The 15,796-nt window shown below is 38.9% G+C and overlaps 1 protein-coding gene across 10 annotated transcripts in view; it reads right to left on the bottom strand.

Annotated features, from left to right (window-relative positions):
• LOC141500223 (uncharacterized) overlaps positions 1 to 15,765 on the bottom strand; it is an 86,405-nt gene extending 70,640 nt beyond the window's left edge. Inside the window, exons 1-5 of one of the 10 annotated variants that reach the window (XM_074203219.1) lie at positions 15,446 to 15,765; positions 13,812 to 15,338; positions 8,466 to 8,675; positions 2,908 to 2,982; positions 1,049 to 1,175 (exon numbers count right to left, since the gene is read on the bottom strand). In XM_074203219.1, the coding sequence (XP_074059320.1) occupies positions 1,049 to 1,175; positions 2,908 to 2,943 (163 nt within the window). In that variant the 5' untranslated portion in view covers positions 2,944 to 2,982; positions 8,466 to 8,675; positions 13,812 to 15,338; positions 15,446 to 15,765. The other 9 variants (XM_074203223.1, XM_074203221.1, XM_074203220.1 and 6 more) reach the window with 9 other exon arrangements.
• Positions 15,766 to 15,796: the final 31 nt, after the last annotated feature.

Here is a 15,796-nt window from a genome sequence, read left to right as displayed (position 1 = left end):
CCTCCATTAGAAAGTCAAATGAATTCATCAGACTGCTAAATATTTAATTGGGCAAAGTTTTCATTTGAAAATTTTTGGCTATCACTTATGAAAATGTACAGGATGGTTTAAATATGTAACTTCAATATATGACTCATCAATCAGGTTATTTGCTGTATGTACGAAACATTAGAATGTGATTAGTTTTGATTTATAAGTAAAGGATAAATGAAATGTATGTTAGGGAAACATAAACAATTAATAATAGTTAATCCCTAAATTGTGGTTAGTGAAATTTTGCTATTTGAGGTAAAAATTCATGAAATTATAATTTACTATTGTTTTGAGTTTTTGATTACAGGGATGGTTGCCTAAATTATCATGAAGCAAACAAAAAAAAAGTGGCAGGAGTTGCAGTCTGAGAACTGTGCCAGGTGGATGTTTGTTCTGAGGAAAAGGGATGACTCTGGAATGGCCTAAGGTAAGTTCCTCTTGACTCAGTTTTCTTATTATGTTATTTCCTGAACAGGAAATATCTTCATGTGATTAATCCTGACCTGGCCTTTGATACTCTGTGACTACATGATTGGTTGAGATATGTCTCAAGCCTGGAATTGAACAGAGTCAAGGGAGGTTTTTCCCTCTATTATGGTATATGTATTTGTGGTTAAATTATAATAAAGGGATGACATCCCCCTAAAAAGGGGAAATTAGACAAAATAGTAAAAACATAATGAAAAAGTTTTCTGATCAAATGGAATAGTAAATTATGAGAAAACAATAGGATTATAGACTGTTTTCTCCAAGACTGGCCTCTAAATTTATCTTTTGTGAAAATCCAGGCTTTGAATATGTTTTAGTAATAAGGCCTCAAAATTGGAATATAGATTTTACATATAAAATTATATTGATAATTGTAAGGAAAGTGAAAATTTTTCTCCATTTAAAAATATCTGTCTAATAATTCTAAAAGATAGAAGAATTAATTTTATAGTATAACTTCATGAAAATTTTCCCCAAGCTATCTAGATTTGTTAAAAACCAAATCTAAGTCCAAAGAAAGCCTTACCCAGAGAAACAATGTTGCCATAATTCTCTAGCATCACATCCCTGTAAAGACTCCTCTGATCAGGGCCCAGAAGATGCCATTCTTCTTGGGTGAGATTCACAGCTACATCCACAAATGTCACAAGGGCCTGAAACAAGAGATTACTGCTATAGCTCCAGAGTGACTTCCAAAGTTTAGTACTAATAAGAGGGAAAAACCTTAGGCAAGAACAACATCTAATGGCATAAAAGCTGAGCAAGAGTGTATTTTGTTTAAAAAAAAAGTGTATTTTGTGATTGTGAAAATGTGATGAGAAAGGACTACTGAAACAGTTGTTTGTCCTTCATTCTCGAAGAAAATCATGACATCAGTCAGGGAGGTGATATCATGACATGCATGTGATTTGAGTGAGGGGATGATATGCTAAGTCATCAGTCTCACTCTTTTTGGAGTCATTTGGGTCCAGTGGCCACTGGAGATGGTCTTGGATGCAAGACATTTAGAGTCAAGTGATTTGCCCAGGGTCACAAAGCTAGTAAGTATCATGTGTCTGAGACTGGATTTGAATTCAGGTCCTCCTGACTCCATAGCTGGTGTTCTATCCATTACACCATCGAGCTTCCCTCTGAAACAGAATAGGCAGTGACAAAGAATTGGAAACTGAGGGGATGCCAATCAATTTGAACAAGTCTGAACTTACAAGAATTGATTCAAAGTGAAGTGGGCAAAACCTAGAGACTATTGAACACAAAATAACAATATTGTACAATGATTGACTAAGAATGATTTGGCTTTCTTAGCAATACAATGATCTGAGATAATTTTAAAAGAATTATGAGGAAAAATGCTATCTACCTCCAGAGAAAGAACTAACATAGTCTGAACGCAGATCAAACTTTTAAAACTTTATTCTTGTACAACCCCCCCACCCCAACATGGATAATGTGGAATTATATTTTGCATGTCTGTACATGGAAAACCTCTATCAAACCATATGCCTTCTCAAGAAGGGAGGAGGGGTAAGAAGAAAGGAGAGACAGACTTTGGAATTCAAATTAAAAACCAATAGAGGGGCAACTAGGTGGTACAGTGAATAGAGCACCAGCCCTGAAGTCAGGAGTACCTGAGTTCAAATCCAGCCTCAGACATTCAATAATTACTTAGCTGTGTGACCTTGGGCAAGTCACTTGACCCCACTGCCTTGCAAAATCCTTAAAAGAACCAATATAAATAACTGCTGTGGGGGGCAGTTAGGAGGCACAGAGGATAGAGTGCCAGCCCCAGTATCAGGAGGACTTGAATTCAAATTTGGCCTCAGACACTTACTAGCTGTGTGACTTTGGGAAAGTCACGTAATCCCACTGCCTTGCAAAAGCCAAAAACCAAGTAAACCAAAACAAAACTAATGTGGAAATATATTTAACATGATTGCTTGCTTGTGCATAAACTATATCAGATTGTTTGCCATTTGGGGATGGGGAAGGGGAAGGAGAAGAAGGGGAAAACATTTGGAACTCAAATTAATGTTGAAAACTATCTTTACATGTAATTGGAAAAAAGTATTAAAAAAAAGAAATAATACAGGTAGATAGTGATGAAGTATACTTCTGTAAGTGTGCTGATTATAGGCATGGGTACATGGTTGGTTGACTTGAAATTCTCTACCACTAGTATGTATATGTGTAGGTGTGTAAGTGTCTGCACACGTTAATTATAGAAAGATACAATGTGCATGATAATTTGCTTGAAGTGATGTGAAATTCTGAGTAAACGTGTGTGTTTGCATGTATGCTAATTATGGGGATGGGGAACTCTGAACTCCCTTGCCTAGAAGAGGTCTTAGAAGCAGCAGGGATGAGTAGCTTGAGGGAGAGGCTCACCTTTGGCTCAGCTGGTATGAACTTGGATGCCATCATCTGACCTCAGCTCTCCTCTGTGTTCAACAGGAGCTCTCACTGAAGGGAGAAAAAGGAGAGTGTTATAGAGGAGTACTGTTTTATAATTTCCCAGGCCTCCCCTCAAGGATTTACAGGGTGACATTGATTGATCATTGTCAGTTTTAGCTATGTGTTCTAATTGTGATACAATATTAATTTTTATTCCAACATACTGCACATGCCTACTGTGGGTTTTTCTAGTTGTAAACTTCTTGAAATGTGTCTAACATACAAAGTTAGGGGAAATACATAAGGAATATTTAGGGAAAAATAAGTATACTAGTTTGGTGAGAGTGAAAAGTTCAAGTCCTTTTGAGGCTTCTACAAGGGACTTATTGATCTCCTGCATTCATCTCACCCTTCTGTCACTACCCTGGTATAGGCCTTCATTATCATTTGCCCCCAGACTATTACAATGACTTACTAACAGGTACTTCCAGGTTCAAATCTATCCTTTGTAATACTGCTAGAATAATCTTATTTATGTGCAGAATTGGATGTATCATTCCTCTGCTCAAAAATCTTCAGTAGCTCCCTACTGTTTGCCAAATAAAGTTCAAATTCCTTTGCTAGACAGTCAAGGCCTTATGTAATTTGATGCCACTCCCCTTTCCAGCCTTCTACTATACTGCTTCACATCTTTTTTTGTTGGTGGTGGTGTTTTTTTTGCAAGGCAATGGGGTTAAGTGATTTGCCCAGGATCACACAGCTAGGTAATTATTAAGTATCTGAGGTCACATTTGAACTCAGAACCTCCTGACTCCAGATCTGGTGCTCCATCTACTGCACTACCTAGCTGACCTTATTGGAGTACTCTCTGCCTATCCTGAATATGCATCCTTTCTCCTTAATTCTGTGTCTATGATTTTCCTGCTCCTGGGGTCCCGAATACCTGCTCTTTACACATGACAGATAAAGTCAACTTTGACATGAGAATTTCATGTGTGAAGACAGCATAACTCTTCCTTCTTCAAAACATCCCTACTACTTCCCAGTGCTCCATCACTCAATGATCAAGTGTCTCCCCAACGCTGGAATATCTCTCATCCCTGTTCTTCATATTCAAGCTTGTCGATTTTACCTTTTTTAGAATTTCTCAACTGTGCCTCCTCTCCTCTGACACAGATGTAGGCTCTTATCATGTCACACCTGGACTACTGCAACAAGCTACTGGGTAGTTAGGTAGCAAAGTCGATAAGGGTGTGGTACTTGGAGATAAGAAGACTTCTTTTTCTGAGTTCAAATCCAGCCTCAGATACTTATTAGCTGTTTGACCCCAGGCAAGTCACTTAACCCTGTTTGCCCTAGTCTTCTCATCTGTGGAGAAGAAAATGGCAAACCACTCCAGTATCTTTGCCAAGAAAAACACGAATTAAGGCAGTAGTGTAGTGAATAAAACAATTTTAATAGTCTGGGGGCAAATGATAATGAAGACCTATTCCAGGGTAGTGACAGAAGGGTGAGATGAATGCAGGAGATCAAATAAGTCCCTTGTAGAAGAAGCCCAAAATAGATTTGAACTTTTCACTCTCACCAAAGTAGTATACTTATTTTTCCCTAAATATTCCAACCTCAGACACTTGACTTACCAGATGTGTGACCCTGGGCAAGTCACTTAAACCCAATTGTCTAGGGGAAAAAAAATTTAAAAAAAGTAAAGAAAAATTCAAATGGAATCATGAAGGAGTTGGACACAACTGAAAAACAATTGAACACAATCACCTCTACAAAGGTAGAGATGACAAAATTTGTGGGCCTGCCTGCTTCAAATCTCTTTTCTCTCCAATTCATCCTCCATTCAGCCACTAATGTGATTTTGCTAAAGTGGAGGTCTATGTCATACTATACAACAGCCCCAAACTTAATCAAAATTCTCTAGACAAAATTTCTTTGGTGTTCAAAATCCTTCATAATTTAGACTCCAATCCCACTTTGCACTTTCTAGTCTTCTTACATTTTTATATAACTCCTCCCCATCCATACTCTTCAATCCAGTGACACTAGTTTCCTTATTGCTTCTTGAGCAAGACTCCACGCTACAGGACATAGGCCAACTCTCATGCTTAGAATGCTCTTCTTCCTCACCTTCACCTCCTCACTTCCTTCAAAACCTAACAAAACCCCTAGAGCCCACTCTCTCTTCCATTAGATTGTGAACTCTTGAAAAACAGATAATGTTTTTTTTTTATGCAAGGCAATGGGGTTAAGTGGCTTGCCCGGGGTCACACAGCTAGGTAATTATTAAGTGTCTGAGGCTGTATTTGAACTCAGGTACTCCTAACTCCAGGGCTGGTGCTCTATCCACTGAGCCACCTAACTACCCCCCCCCCCAAAAAAGCAGGTAATATCTTTTGCCTTTCTTTGTACCCTAGCACACAGCACAGTGCCTGGCATATGTAAATGTTTACTGACTGACTGGTTCAATTGTAGAATTTGTTGAAGGGAGTAAAGTGTTAAGATAGTATGGGGCCAGGTTATAAAGGACTTTAAGTGTCGCATGATTTTATATTGTTCCTGGAAGTAAAAGGGAACCACTAAAGTGTATTAAATAGAGGGGACTGGTTCAGACGTGAACATTAGGAAACCAGTTTGGGCATTTAGGTGAAAAATAGACTAGATTGGGAAGAGACTCATCAGAAAACATTTGCTATAGTCCAAGTGAGAGATGGAGAGGCTTCAAACTAGGGTAGTGAATGAAGAGAAGACATGGGTGAGAAATATCATAAGGGAAGAGATGACAAAATTTGGCAACAGATTGGATATGTAGAATAAGTATAAATGAGTAGTTGAAGATAACACCAAGGTAGCAGGAACTGGAAGGATGGTTATATCATCAACAGTAATGGGAAAATTAGAAAAAGGGGAAATTTTGAGGGAATGATACTATGTAGTGTTTTGGACACACTGAGCAAAAGATGCCTATGGGACATCTTAGATGTCCAAAAGGTAGATGGTAGAAAACAAGGATTCCAAAGAAAAATTCACGTTGGAATTAGGAATTATTTGCATAGAGTTCAATAATTGAACCATTAATAGCTGATAAGACCACTAAGCATGATGGTATATTAAAAAAAAGTGAATGAAGGTCCTAGACAGAGTTCTGAGGAATAACCAAAGTTAGTGAGGATAAAGTAAATGCAGATTCATGAAGAAGACTCAGAAATGAATGGTCAGATAGTCATGAGGCTATTTTAACATTATAGCCATTCAGTATTTAGGATTTATGGCTTTTTACTGCTTAGGATATATTCTACAAATTTTGAAATAACAATAATTTAATAATGATTTGAGTTAATTTACTACTGTTCTTTGTCTATTTGACTATATAATGCATTTCAGCTTTCATATGGACCTCCACCTTTTATTTGCTCTATGTTTATTTCCTACTAAACTGTCAAAAATTTGTGATTTTCTCTGATTATCTGCTTTCCCATGTGGATCAGCAATAATTAATTTCTGAGTGATTTACAGAAACATTAGAAAGTACTGTGATGTTTTTTCCTTAGAGTTTTCTTCAATTGTAGATATCCTGAGGCAGTGAATAAAGTACTAGACCTGGAGTTCAAGACTGCTACTGACACTAACCAGCTTTGTGACCTTAGGAGCTGGGTAGGTATGTTACAAATCAAAAGTTCTCATGTGGGAAATACTATCTATTGAGGAAATCATAGATCCATTAATTCATTTATATCATACTATTAACTAATAATGAGTTTGCAGTACCTTAAAGTCTATAGATCTCTTCCACTCAAAGTATTATCTAATTATACCTATCTGATCTTATATTTGTGAAAGAAGGTTTTGAATCTAAGTATAAAACTTTGTTTATCTTGATTAAATTCCATCTAAGATTCAGGCCTGGGGCGGCTAGGTGGCGCAGTGGATAAAGCACAGGCCCTGGAGTCAGGAGTACCTGGGTTCAAATCCGGTCTCAGACACTTAATAATTACCTAGCCGTGTGGCCTTGGGCAAGCCACTTAACCCCATTTGCCTTGCAAAAAAAAAAACACCTAAAAAAAATCCCCACAAAAAAAAGATTCAGGCCTACTTTTTAGCATTTCTAAAATTTTTTGAATCCTGACTATCATCCAATGTGTTAAATCTCCACGTTTTGTAAAATTTTATAAATTTGAGATGAAGTACTATTTATTCTTTTATTGAAGTCACTAATAAAAAATGTTAAATACTAGGGATCAAGCTTAGAGTTTGGGGCTCTCTAAGAGCTCTTCCTAGACGATTCTATTATTGACTACCTTTGGAATTTAATAAATCTAAATCCAGCTATTATTATCTTTTCCACAAAACCACCCCAACTTTTTGTCAAAAAACTGTATCTCTCCTCTTGCATACTTCCCTATTACTGCTTGCCTAGGAAACTGCTATCATGTCTCTCAACCTCGGTGTCCTCCTTGACTCCCTATTTCCTCACCACCCACATCTAAACTGTTGCTAGGGGCTGTCAATTTTACCTTAGCAATATTTCTTGAATATATCCTTTTTCCCTCAATGAGACTGCCATCACCTTAGTGCAAGCCCTGATCATCTCATGCCTGGACTATTTAATAGCCTCCTGTTGATCTGTCTTCTTCAAATCTCTCCTCACTTCAGTTCAGCTTTCATTTGGCTGTCAAAGTGATTTTCTTTTTTTTTCTTTTTTCTTTTTGCAAGGCAATGGGATTAAGTGGCTTGCCCAAGGCCACACGGCTAGGTAATTATTAAGTGTCTGAGGCTGGATTTGAACCCAGGTCCTCCTGACTCCAAGGCCGGTACTCTATCCACTGTGCCACCTAGCTGCCCCAAAGTGATTTTCTTAAAGAGTAGGTATATCCATCAGACTACTTGGGGGCAGCTAGGTGGTGCGGTGGATAGAGTACTGGCCCTGGAGTCAGAAGGACCTGAGTTCAAATCTATCAGACTACTTCATAAACTCCAGAGTTTCCTTCAGGATCAAATATAAAACCTTCTATTTGGTATTTAAAAGGCCTTCAGAACTAGTTGTCTTATACATTACTCCCCTCTATCTACTCTGTGCTTCCATAACACTTAGCCTTTATTTTATTGTTCCTTCTACAAGACACTCCATCTCCTATCTTTTCATTGATTGGAAAGATGCTTATAATGCTTTCCCCCTTTTCACCTTTGCCTCAAAGTCTCAGCTAAAATCTCATTTTCTTTTCCAGTCTCCCTTAATGCTCATGATTTCTCTCTGAATTATCTCCAGTTTATCCTGCAAATATCTTGTCTGTATCAGTTGCTTGCATGTTGTCTCCTCCTGAGATAATTCCTTTTATGCTCTTGGGAAGGCACAGACTTATCTGTCTTTATCCTTAACTTGCTGAGCAGTGTCTGGCACATAATACACTTGCTGACTTGCTTTGTGAGTGGCACAGTGAATAGAGTACCAGTCCTGGAGTCAGGAGGACCTGGGTTCAAATCTGGCCTAAAGACATTTGACACTTACTAGCTGTGTGACCCTAGGCAATTCACTTAACCCTGATTACCTTGAACAAGCACCAATTCCAGTCATTCTGATTCATATCTGGTCACTGGACCCAGATGGTTCTGGAGGACAAAGTGAGGGTGGTGACTAAGTACAGCACCTCCTCACCCAAATCCAATTCATGTGCATGTCATGGCATCACCTCTCTGATGTCAAGGGCTTCTCCAGGAAGGAAGGGACATCATCACTGTCTTGATCTATTAGTCTACTTCTATAAGAAAAGGAAATGTGATTAGTTATTTGTGATGGAAGATATTTCTTTTGCTCATTATTTACTGGCCATTCTTGCTGATAACTCATTTCAGGATTGTCAAGAAATTGAAAAGATGCTTATGGGTATACAGTTTGCAGATTATAGATATTTCAGCTTAAAAAAAAATTGGGAAAAATCTGTCCTTTGCTGGTTCAGCACATCTCTTGTTCTCCATTATTTTCCAGAGAACATTACTGACAATAGTTCAGTTACCACATTTACTGATTCTGCCAGTATCTTCAATACAGTTTGTCTGGGTCTGCTGACTTGAAACTCATCAAAGTAATAACTATTCTCTTCCTACATATCATCCATGTTCATTCTGCTTTTTTTTAGTTTATACAAATTATTCTTCTTGGTAGAGAAAAATAGAATTAAGTATGAGTTAATTCTCCTCTCATCCACTGTGAACAAACAGTTCTATTATTTCTGTAATTCTCTGTTCCCCCATCTGATATAGCTAAAAACGAAACAACAAAACAAAAAACTCTAAGAATTACATGCCAGACTCAGCAAATCTGCATTCCTAAATCAATTCCTAGAACATCATGTTAGGCTTTTATATTCATTCATTATCTGCCCTTGTTTATACTTTCTATGTCTTTTAAAAATTTAAATTGGTTGTTTTTTTTTGTCACATGGGAAAGCTCATATGTGGGGAGAAGGGGCACACACACACACACACACACACACAGATGTGGAAATCAAAGACACCAAAAAAAAAAAATCACCCAAAATAACCCGAAACTGGAGTTGCTTTATGAAGTTCCTGCCCATCCACTCTAAGTTACCAGGATATTGACAGAAATGGGGAGGTGTGGGTTAACCCCCCTATCTCTCACAACCCTGGCCTGGTGGAGTAGATCAAGAAAGCAGAAACACTGTCAGTTCCCTGGGAACACTGACTGGGGATCCAGCTATTAGACTCTGGAGCTCCAGCCAAGAGTTTTTGAGATCCCGAGACTCTGGAGAGTTGCCTTTCTACGTTAGGATTCTGGGATTATTAGCTTTTTTAATCCTCTGGACTGCTTTTGAGTTGTTCTGTGAATTGCTTTTCCCAGTGGCAATACCAGGTTGATTTTAGTAAAAGAGATTGTTTGTTTAAATCTTGTCTCAGAGTAATATATTGCTTCAGTTGCAGAATACTAGCTCTAACATGAAATCATTGTGCATTTTCTTAATGTCCTATTTGAGAGCTTCCCATACCTCAAAGGATGACTTTCCTTAAATTTTCCATCCCCAGATCTATTCTGCAGGTTATTCTATTACCAGCTTGCTTTCTCCTTCTCTATCACAAATGGAATGATTATTTCTTCCCAAAGTTCCCACCATTTCTACCCCCAAAACCAATTCCTTTTCACTGATAAGAATTGGGTCCCTAAGAAAAATTCCTTTCATTGTTTCTTCCACCTTTTGAAGAATATTATCACTAAGGCAAACCTTTGAGGTAGCCAGCTGTTCTGTTTTTCAAAAAGAGAGAATTCTTTTAGTTTTTGCAAGGCAATGGGGTTAAGTGGCTTGCCCAAGGCCACATAGCTAGGTAATTGTTAAGTGTTTGAGACCAGATTTGAACCCAGGTACTCCTGACTCCAGGGCCAGATCTTTATCTACTGCCCCACCTAGCCGCCCCTAAAAGAGAGAATTCTTAATAAATGTTGGGATTGGGCCATTATTCCATTATTGTTCCCGCCCCCCCCCATCACTACTCAATTCCTTCATGCCAAATTAGTGAGTTCTTTCCTGGGACCTCTTCTTTTCCTCTTTTTGTCTTGGTGGTATATAATATATGATGGTGTTGCTTTTTCTGTCTCATGATTGTCACTAGAATGTTCCCTGCCTGTTTCTCTCCCTTGATTCCTGGATCTTCTTCAAACTAATGTATTTCCTGAACATACAAGCTAATTTGCTCTCTACCTCCCCCCACTATTTGATTTTTATGGATCCTGTCCCTTTCAAATAACGTATACTCTTTTTCAAACCTATATTTCTGCCCTAGGTTTCATCTGATGAAATATCAGTGCAAAGTAAAAGGCCAAATTTGCTTCCTTTCATAAGGAAGTCTAGTTCACCTTATCTACGGAAGACTTGCAGAGGATCTTCACCTTTTCTGTGTCATAGAGCCCTTTGTTAGTCAGTCTGGTGAAATACATTCCTGGAATAATGTTTTTAAAATGTATAAAATAAAATATATAGGATTAAAAAGGAAACCAAGGGTACCGAAATGCAGCTGTTAACATAATTTAAAAAAAAAAGACTTAAGAGTTTTCATGGTTTTTTGGACTGGCAAGAATGAGTAGAGCAAAGCAAAGGATCCTCAGTTGCCAGTACTTATTTTCAGAGCAAAGGCAGGCTGATTCTCAGTTGTCATTCAGATGCTCTTTGCCTGTTTCTCTCCTTTGGTTCCTGGATCTTTCTCATACAATTCTATTTCCTGAATATACAGGTTAACTTGGTCTTTACCTCTCCTACCCTTTGGTTTTTATTGATCCATAAAAGTTTTATTTCTGGGGGCAGCTAGGTGGCGCAGTGGATACAGCACTGGCCTTGGAATCAGGAGGACCTGAGTTCAAATCCAGCCTCAGACACTTAATTGCTTAGCTGTGTGACCTTGGGCAAGTCACTTAACCCTACTGCCCTAAATTTAAAAAAAGTTCTATTTTTGGGCTTTGCTCACCTCCCTGACAAGCAACTAAATGTTCAGAATAGGCAACTGTTTTGCACTTAAGTAGATGAGTCAACATATCCATCAGACTCATGCATTTATTCTGGCAAAGGGTTCCATATATTAACTTTAAAGTTGATCAAAGTAGGACACTTGAGCCTAGATCTCCCCAACTCTGACCCAAATTTCTTTCTATTAAGATTCTCACAACAATGATAGGAAAACTCATTATCTAATTACCTTGAAGCAAAGCAGAAATGATAATCATTGTTCTTGGCTTGTATCAATGACAATTTCATTGTTCACAATGTGAAGGAACCAATAAAGGGAAATTTTATTTTGGATCTGAATCTTTCCAATGAGCAGGAACTAGATGTTGGGTTGAAAAATGATAGGAATAGGGGCGGCTAGGTGGCGTAGTGGATAAAGCACTGGCCTTGGAGTCAGGAGTACCTGGGTTCAAATCCAGTCTCAGACACTTAATAATTACCTAGCTGTGTGGCCTTGGGCAAGCCACTTAACCCCATTTGCCTTGCCAAAAAAACACCTAAAAAAACCCCGAAAATGATAGGAATGTTGAAGAAAGTAACTATTCTCTCTTAGATGATATGCTAGAGAAGACGTTGAGAATAGTCTAAAATGTAAACTAGGATTTAGAGAGGTCAGAATCCAAGGAATTCAGAAAAGTATGGGTAGGATTCTGTGGACTAAAATGTTATCAGGGAAATGAGATTAGGAGGAATGGAAAGAGGAGTTCAAGTATGAAATACTGACAAAGACAATTCTGATTAGAGAAAATGAATCAGTTGTTAAAAAGACTGATGAGAAGGCAGAGAAAACTCATCAACTGACATTTATGTGATCAGAAGATGAAAATAAAGAATGAAATTATCATTAAGGCAAGTCAAGCTCTGAGTAATGTCTCAGCTTTGTTGTAGATATCTGGGTAATTGAAGTCTCTCATCAATGTTACGAGGGGATTAAAAGAAAAAGAACTGGACCCAGAGTTGAGTTGATTTGAACTCAAGTTCTACCTTGGACAATGCATTGAACTCTTTTCCAGAATAAATGCATGGGTCTGCCTTGTATATTGACTCATCTATTTAATTGCAAAAGAGTTCACCTATCATGAGTTAGGAACTTCTGATATAGAGAAAAACAACCACAATGGATTTGATTGAATCAAAACAGGTTGTGCCATGTAAGGATTCACTGAAGGAAACTAGTAAACATTAATCTGTAGAAAAAATTAGTAAGATAGGTTTCATATGATTCTAAATATTGAAATGGTTGGATTAAATTTACTCAGCTTAGCCCCTGAGTGCAGAATTAGGAGTTTCAAAGGGGCTGGTTTAGGCTGGATGACTTACAATTAAAGCTCTCCAAAATGGAATGGGTAGCTTCAGAAGTCTTGGCCTCTTCTTCCTAAATGGAATGACATCACTTGTACCACCTGTATCCTAAGGTATTGTGAGGAAAGTCTGGTTTTGTAAACCTTAGTGTGCTCCAGGAATTAGATAATGGGTTTATGGTTATTTGGGTAGTAAGGGGACAGAGGGAAGGGATATTCATACTAAATTCACATTTAGATGAGACAACAGCCAGTATAAGAGTTATACAGTCAGGTACTAGACAGAAATGGTACCTTAAATCTCAATGTAGAGAGAAAATAAATAAATAAATAAATAAACATATTTATTTATTTATTTATTTATTTTAGATTTTTGCAAGGCAAAGGGGGTTAAGTGGCTTGCCCAAGGCCACACAGCTAGGTAATTATTAAGTGTCTGAGGTCAGATTTGAACCCAGGTACTCCTGACTCCAAGGCTGGTGCTTTTTCCACTACGCCGCCTAGCCGCCCTAGAAGGATATTTTTTAAAAAACTATTTTTCTTGTTTTTTTGCTGTTTTCTTTTACAATATGATTAATATTGAGATGTGTTTTGCATGATTTCACATGCATCATGTAAATAAAATGGCAGGCCTTTTCCATAAGGGGGAAGTGGAGAGAGGAGGAGAATTAGAAAGTCAATAAAAATGTTAAACATTTTTCACATCTAAATAGAAAAGAGAATAAAATATTTGGGGGAAAAAAGAAATGGTATCCAAAAAAATATGATGCAGAGGAAGAAAATGGAACAAGTTGAGAAACCTGAAATCAACCCCACAGAGAAGGAAAAAATATCAAAAGATCCCTGTTCTGCTGAAGCAGGTAAGAAGGGAAACTCAATCCAATGAAAATGTAGTTAAAAAGATGCAGAGGATTTATTCTCATAAGAGTCACACTCTTAATTTCCAACTTCTTAGTGCTGAAAGGACCTTAGTAGTTCTAAACAACACAAAATGGTCTTTTATTACATCTAAAGAGAGACCTGACAACTAGGTATAGTAAGTCTTTGTTCAATGAATGAATGTCAGTTCTCTTTCACTTACCTTCTCATGTTCTTTCCCTTCAAGCTTCCTTTGTGTCCACATGTCCTAAGACTCACACTTCTTCTTTTCACTATTGCAGGGAGCTCACATGAGTTTAAACATTTAAAAACCTGCTTGTAGGAAAGAGAATGGGATCTGATGGCTTGTCCTGGGTATCCAGGACCTAGCCTCTGAATCTTCAGGGGACAGAGAAGACAATAGACTTCATGTTAGGCAGGTTGAGGGAAGTCCTGAGCATCCTTTGTAGTCTCAGGATTGTATTCCTAGAATACTTCAAAACCTTTTCCTCCCTTAAAATCCATATAATCTGATTATATATTATGCTCCCTCAATCTTTAAAATCATCATCTATAACAGGTGTTAAACTCATGCTTATAGCCAAGGCCCTGACTAGATTAAAATGAAATTGTGAAATACTTAAAATAAAAATTCAACATAATGCTATTTTGTGGTTTTCTATGACAATATATATAATCAGCAGGATCCCTTTCTTTTTTAATTTGATACTAATGTTCTACAATTACTCTAGTTACTCTTCCAACTTCCTTACTGACTCTTAAATTGGTTTATGGTATTCTTATTTGTTTTATTCCTAGTTTTTTATCCTTGGAAACTTCAATTTACATATTAAAAAACTCCTTTAATACCACAAACACATAATTCCTTTAACTTTTTGAATCTAAACTTCTTCTCCACTCTTATGCAGTCATAAACTAGACTAATAATGCAGAATAGATTCAAAACTGTTTGATTATGCAACTTTTTGGTCTTTTTTGTTTGCTTAGTTTTGGAAAGGTGACTGCTAAAAATTTACCATAAACATACCCAGACACAGCTCAGAAATGACACCTCTCATATCTTGGGACTTTGCTGTTCTACTCTCAGGTTATCTCTAATTCTTCCATCTCTCCCTTTCTCTTACACATAGTAATACTATTCTTCAGTCTGGTAGTGATCTTGAGTCCCTTATCCTCTCCTTCTGTCCCTCACTTCATTTCACCCCAAATCTAGCCTTGACTCTGCAGCCTCCCGTCCTAATGATTCACTAGCCAGGGAGCCTCCAGTTCTCTGAGTCTAATCCTCAACTCAAGGTGATTCCCATCATCCAATTTCATTTATACATTCCACAAACATTTATGAGGATGCATGCTACAGCTATAGGCACTGTGATAGGTGCAGATTTCTGTCTGGCTTCTGGAGGAAGTCACACATTTCACTGATTCATCTCTTACAACGTATAGATCAGTCTATAATCCTCTGTGATCCTCCTCTCTGAAATCTCTCAAGTACCCAAAGGGCAATCTCAGCCCCCCCCCCCCCAGTTAGATAGGTCGGTGACCTCCAGCCTCCCATCAATTGTCCTCCTTTGCTTCTTGGAATCATCGCCCTCTTTCCCTCCTGTCTATGGGGAAGGATGTGTCATTATTCCTGGCCCTTCTATCTACCTGCACTCCTGATCCACGCCTCCTCAGGCCAGGTAAGCACGCCCGGTTTCTTGTGCATCTTTATGGAACGCCTCAGGGGTGCCTGGGAAGGACAGCCGGCCGGGGGCTCCTATGAGTGCCCTGCCGGGGCCGGGTCGGAGGAATGACAGCCGGGCCCCCCCCCCCAGAATAAGAGGGACGAGCGCTCACCTCTAACCTCACGCCTGGAGACTGTGGGGAAGAGGAGCGGACCCACGAGGCGGCGGGGCCGGCGCTCACCCTCCGCTCCGAGGTGCCACGGCAGGGGGGGAAGGAGGCGCCGGTCTCCGAGCGAACCTGGGAGGTCCGGACCCGGAAACCCCGCCCTCTCGGAGGAGCCGGACGGCCTGAACCGGAAGCACAACTCCCGACTCCCACCTCCTCCTTAGGATCCACCCAATCCAAGCCCCGGGCTGGCGCGGAGCCGCTCTAGGCCGCGCGGAGGACCGGCGAGCTCTCGCTAGCGGCCCGACGTTTCCTTCCGGTTGTTGGAACAAAAACGGCTCCCTGCCCAGTCCCGCC

Source organism: Macrotis lagotis, chromosome X (assembly GCF_037893015.1).
Source record: "Macrotis lagotis isolate mMagLag1 chromosome X, bilby.v1.9.chrom.fasta, whole genome shotgun sequence".
In the NCBI taxonomy this organism is placed as follows: Eukaryota; Metazoa; Chordata; class Mammalia; order Peramelemorphia; family Peramelidae; genus Macrotis; species Macrotis lagotis.
Note: the sequence above shows the minus strand (reverse complement) of the source record. Positions and strands in the feature narration are given on the sequence as shown.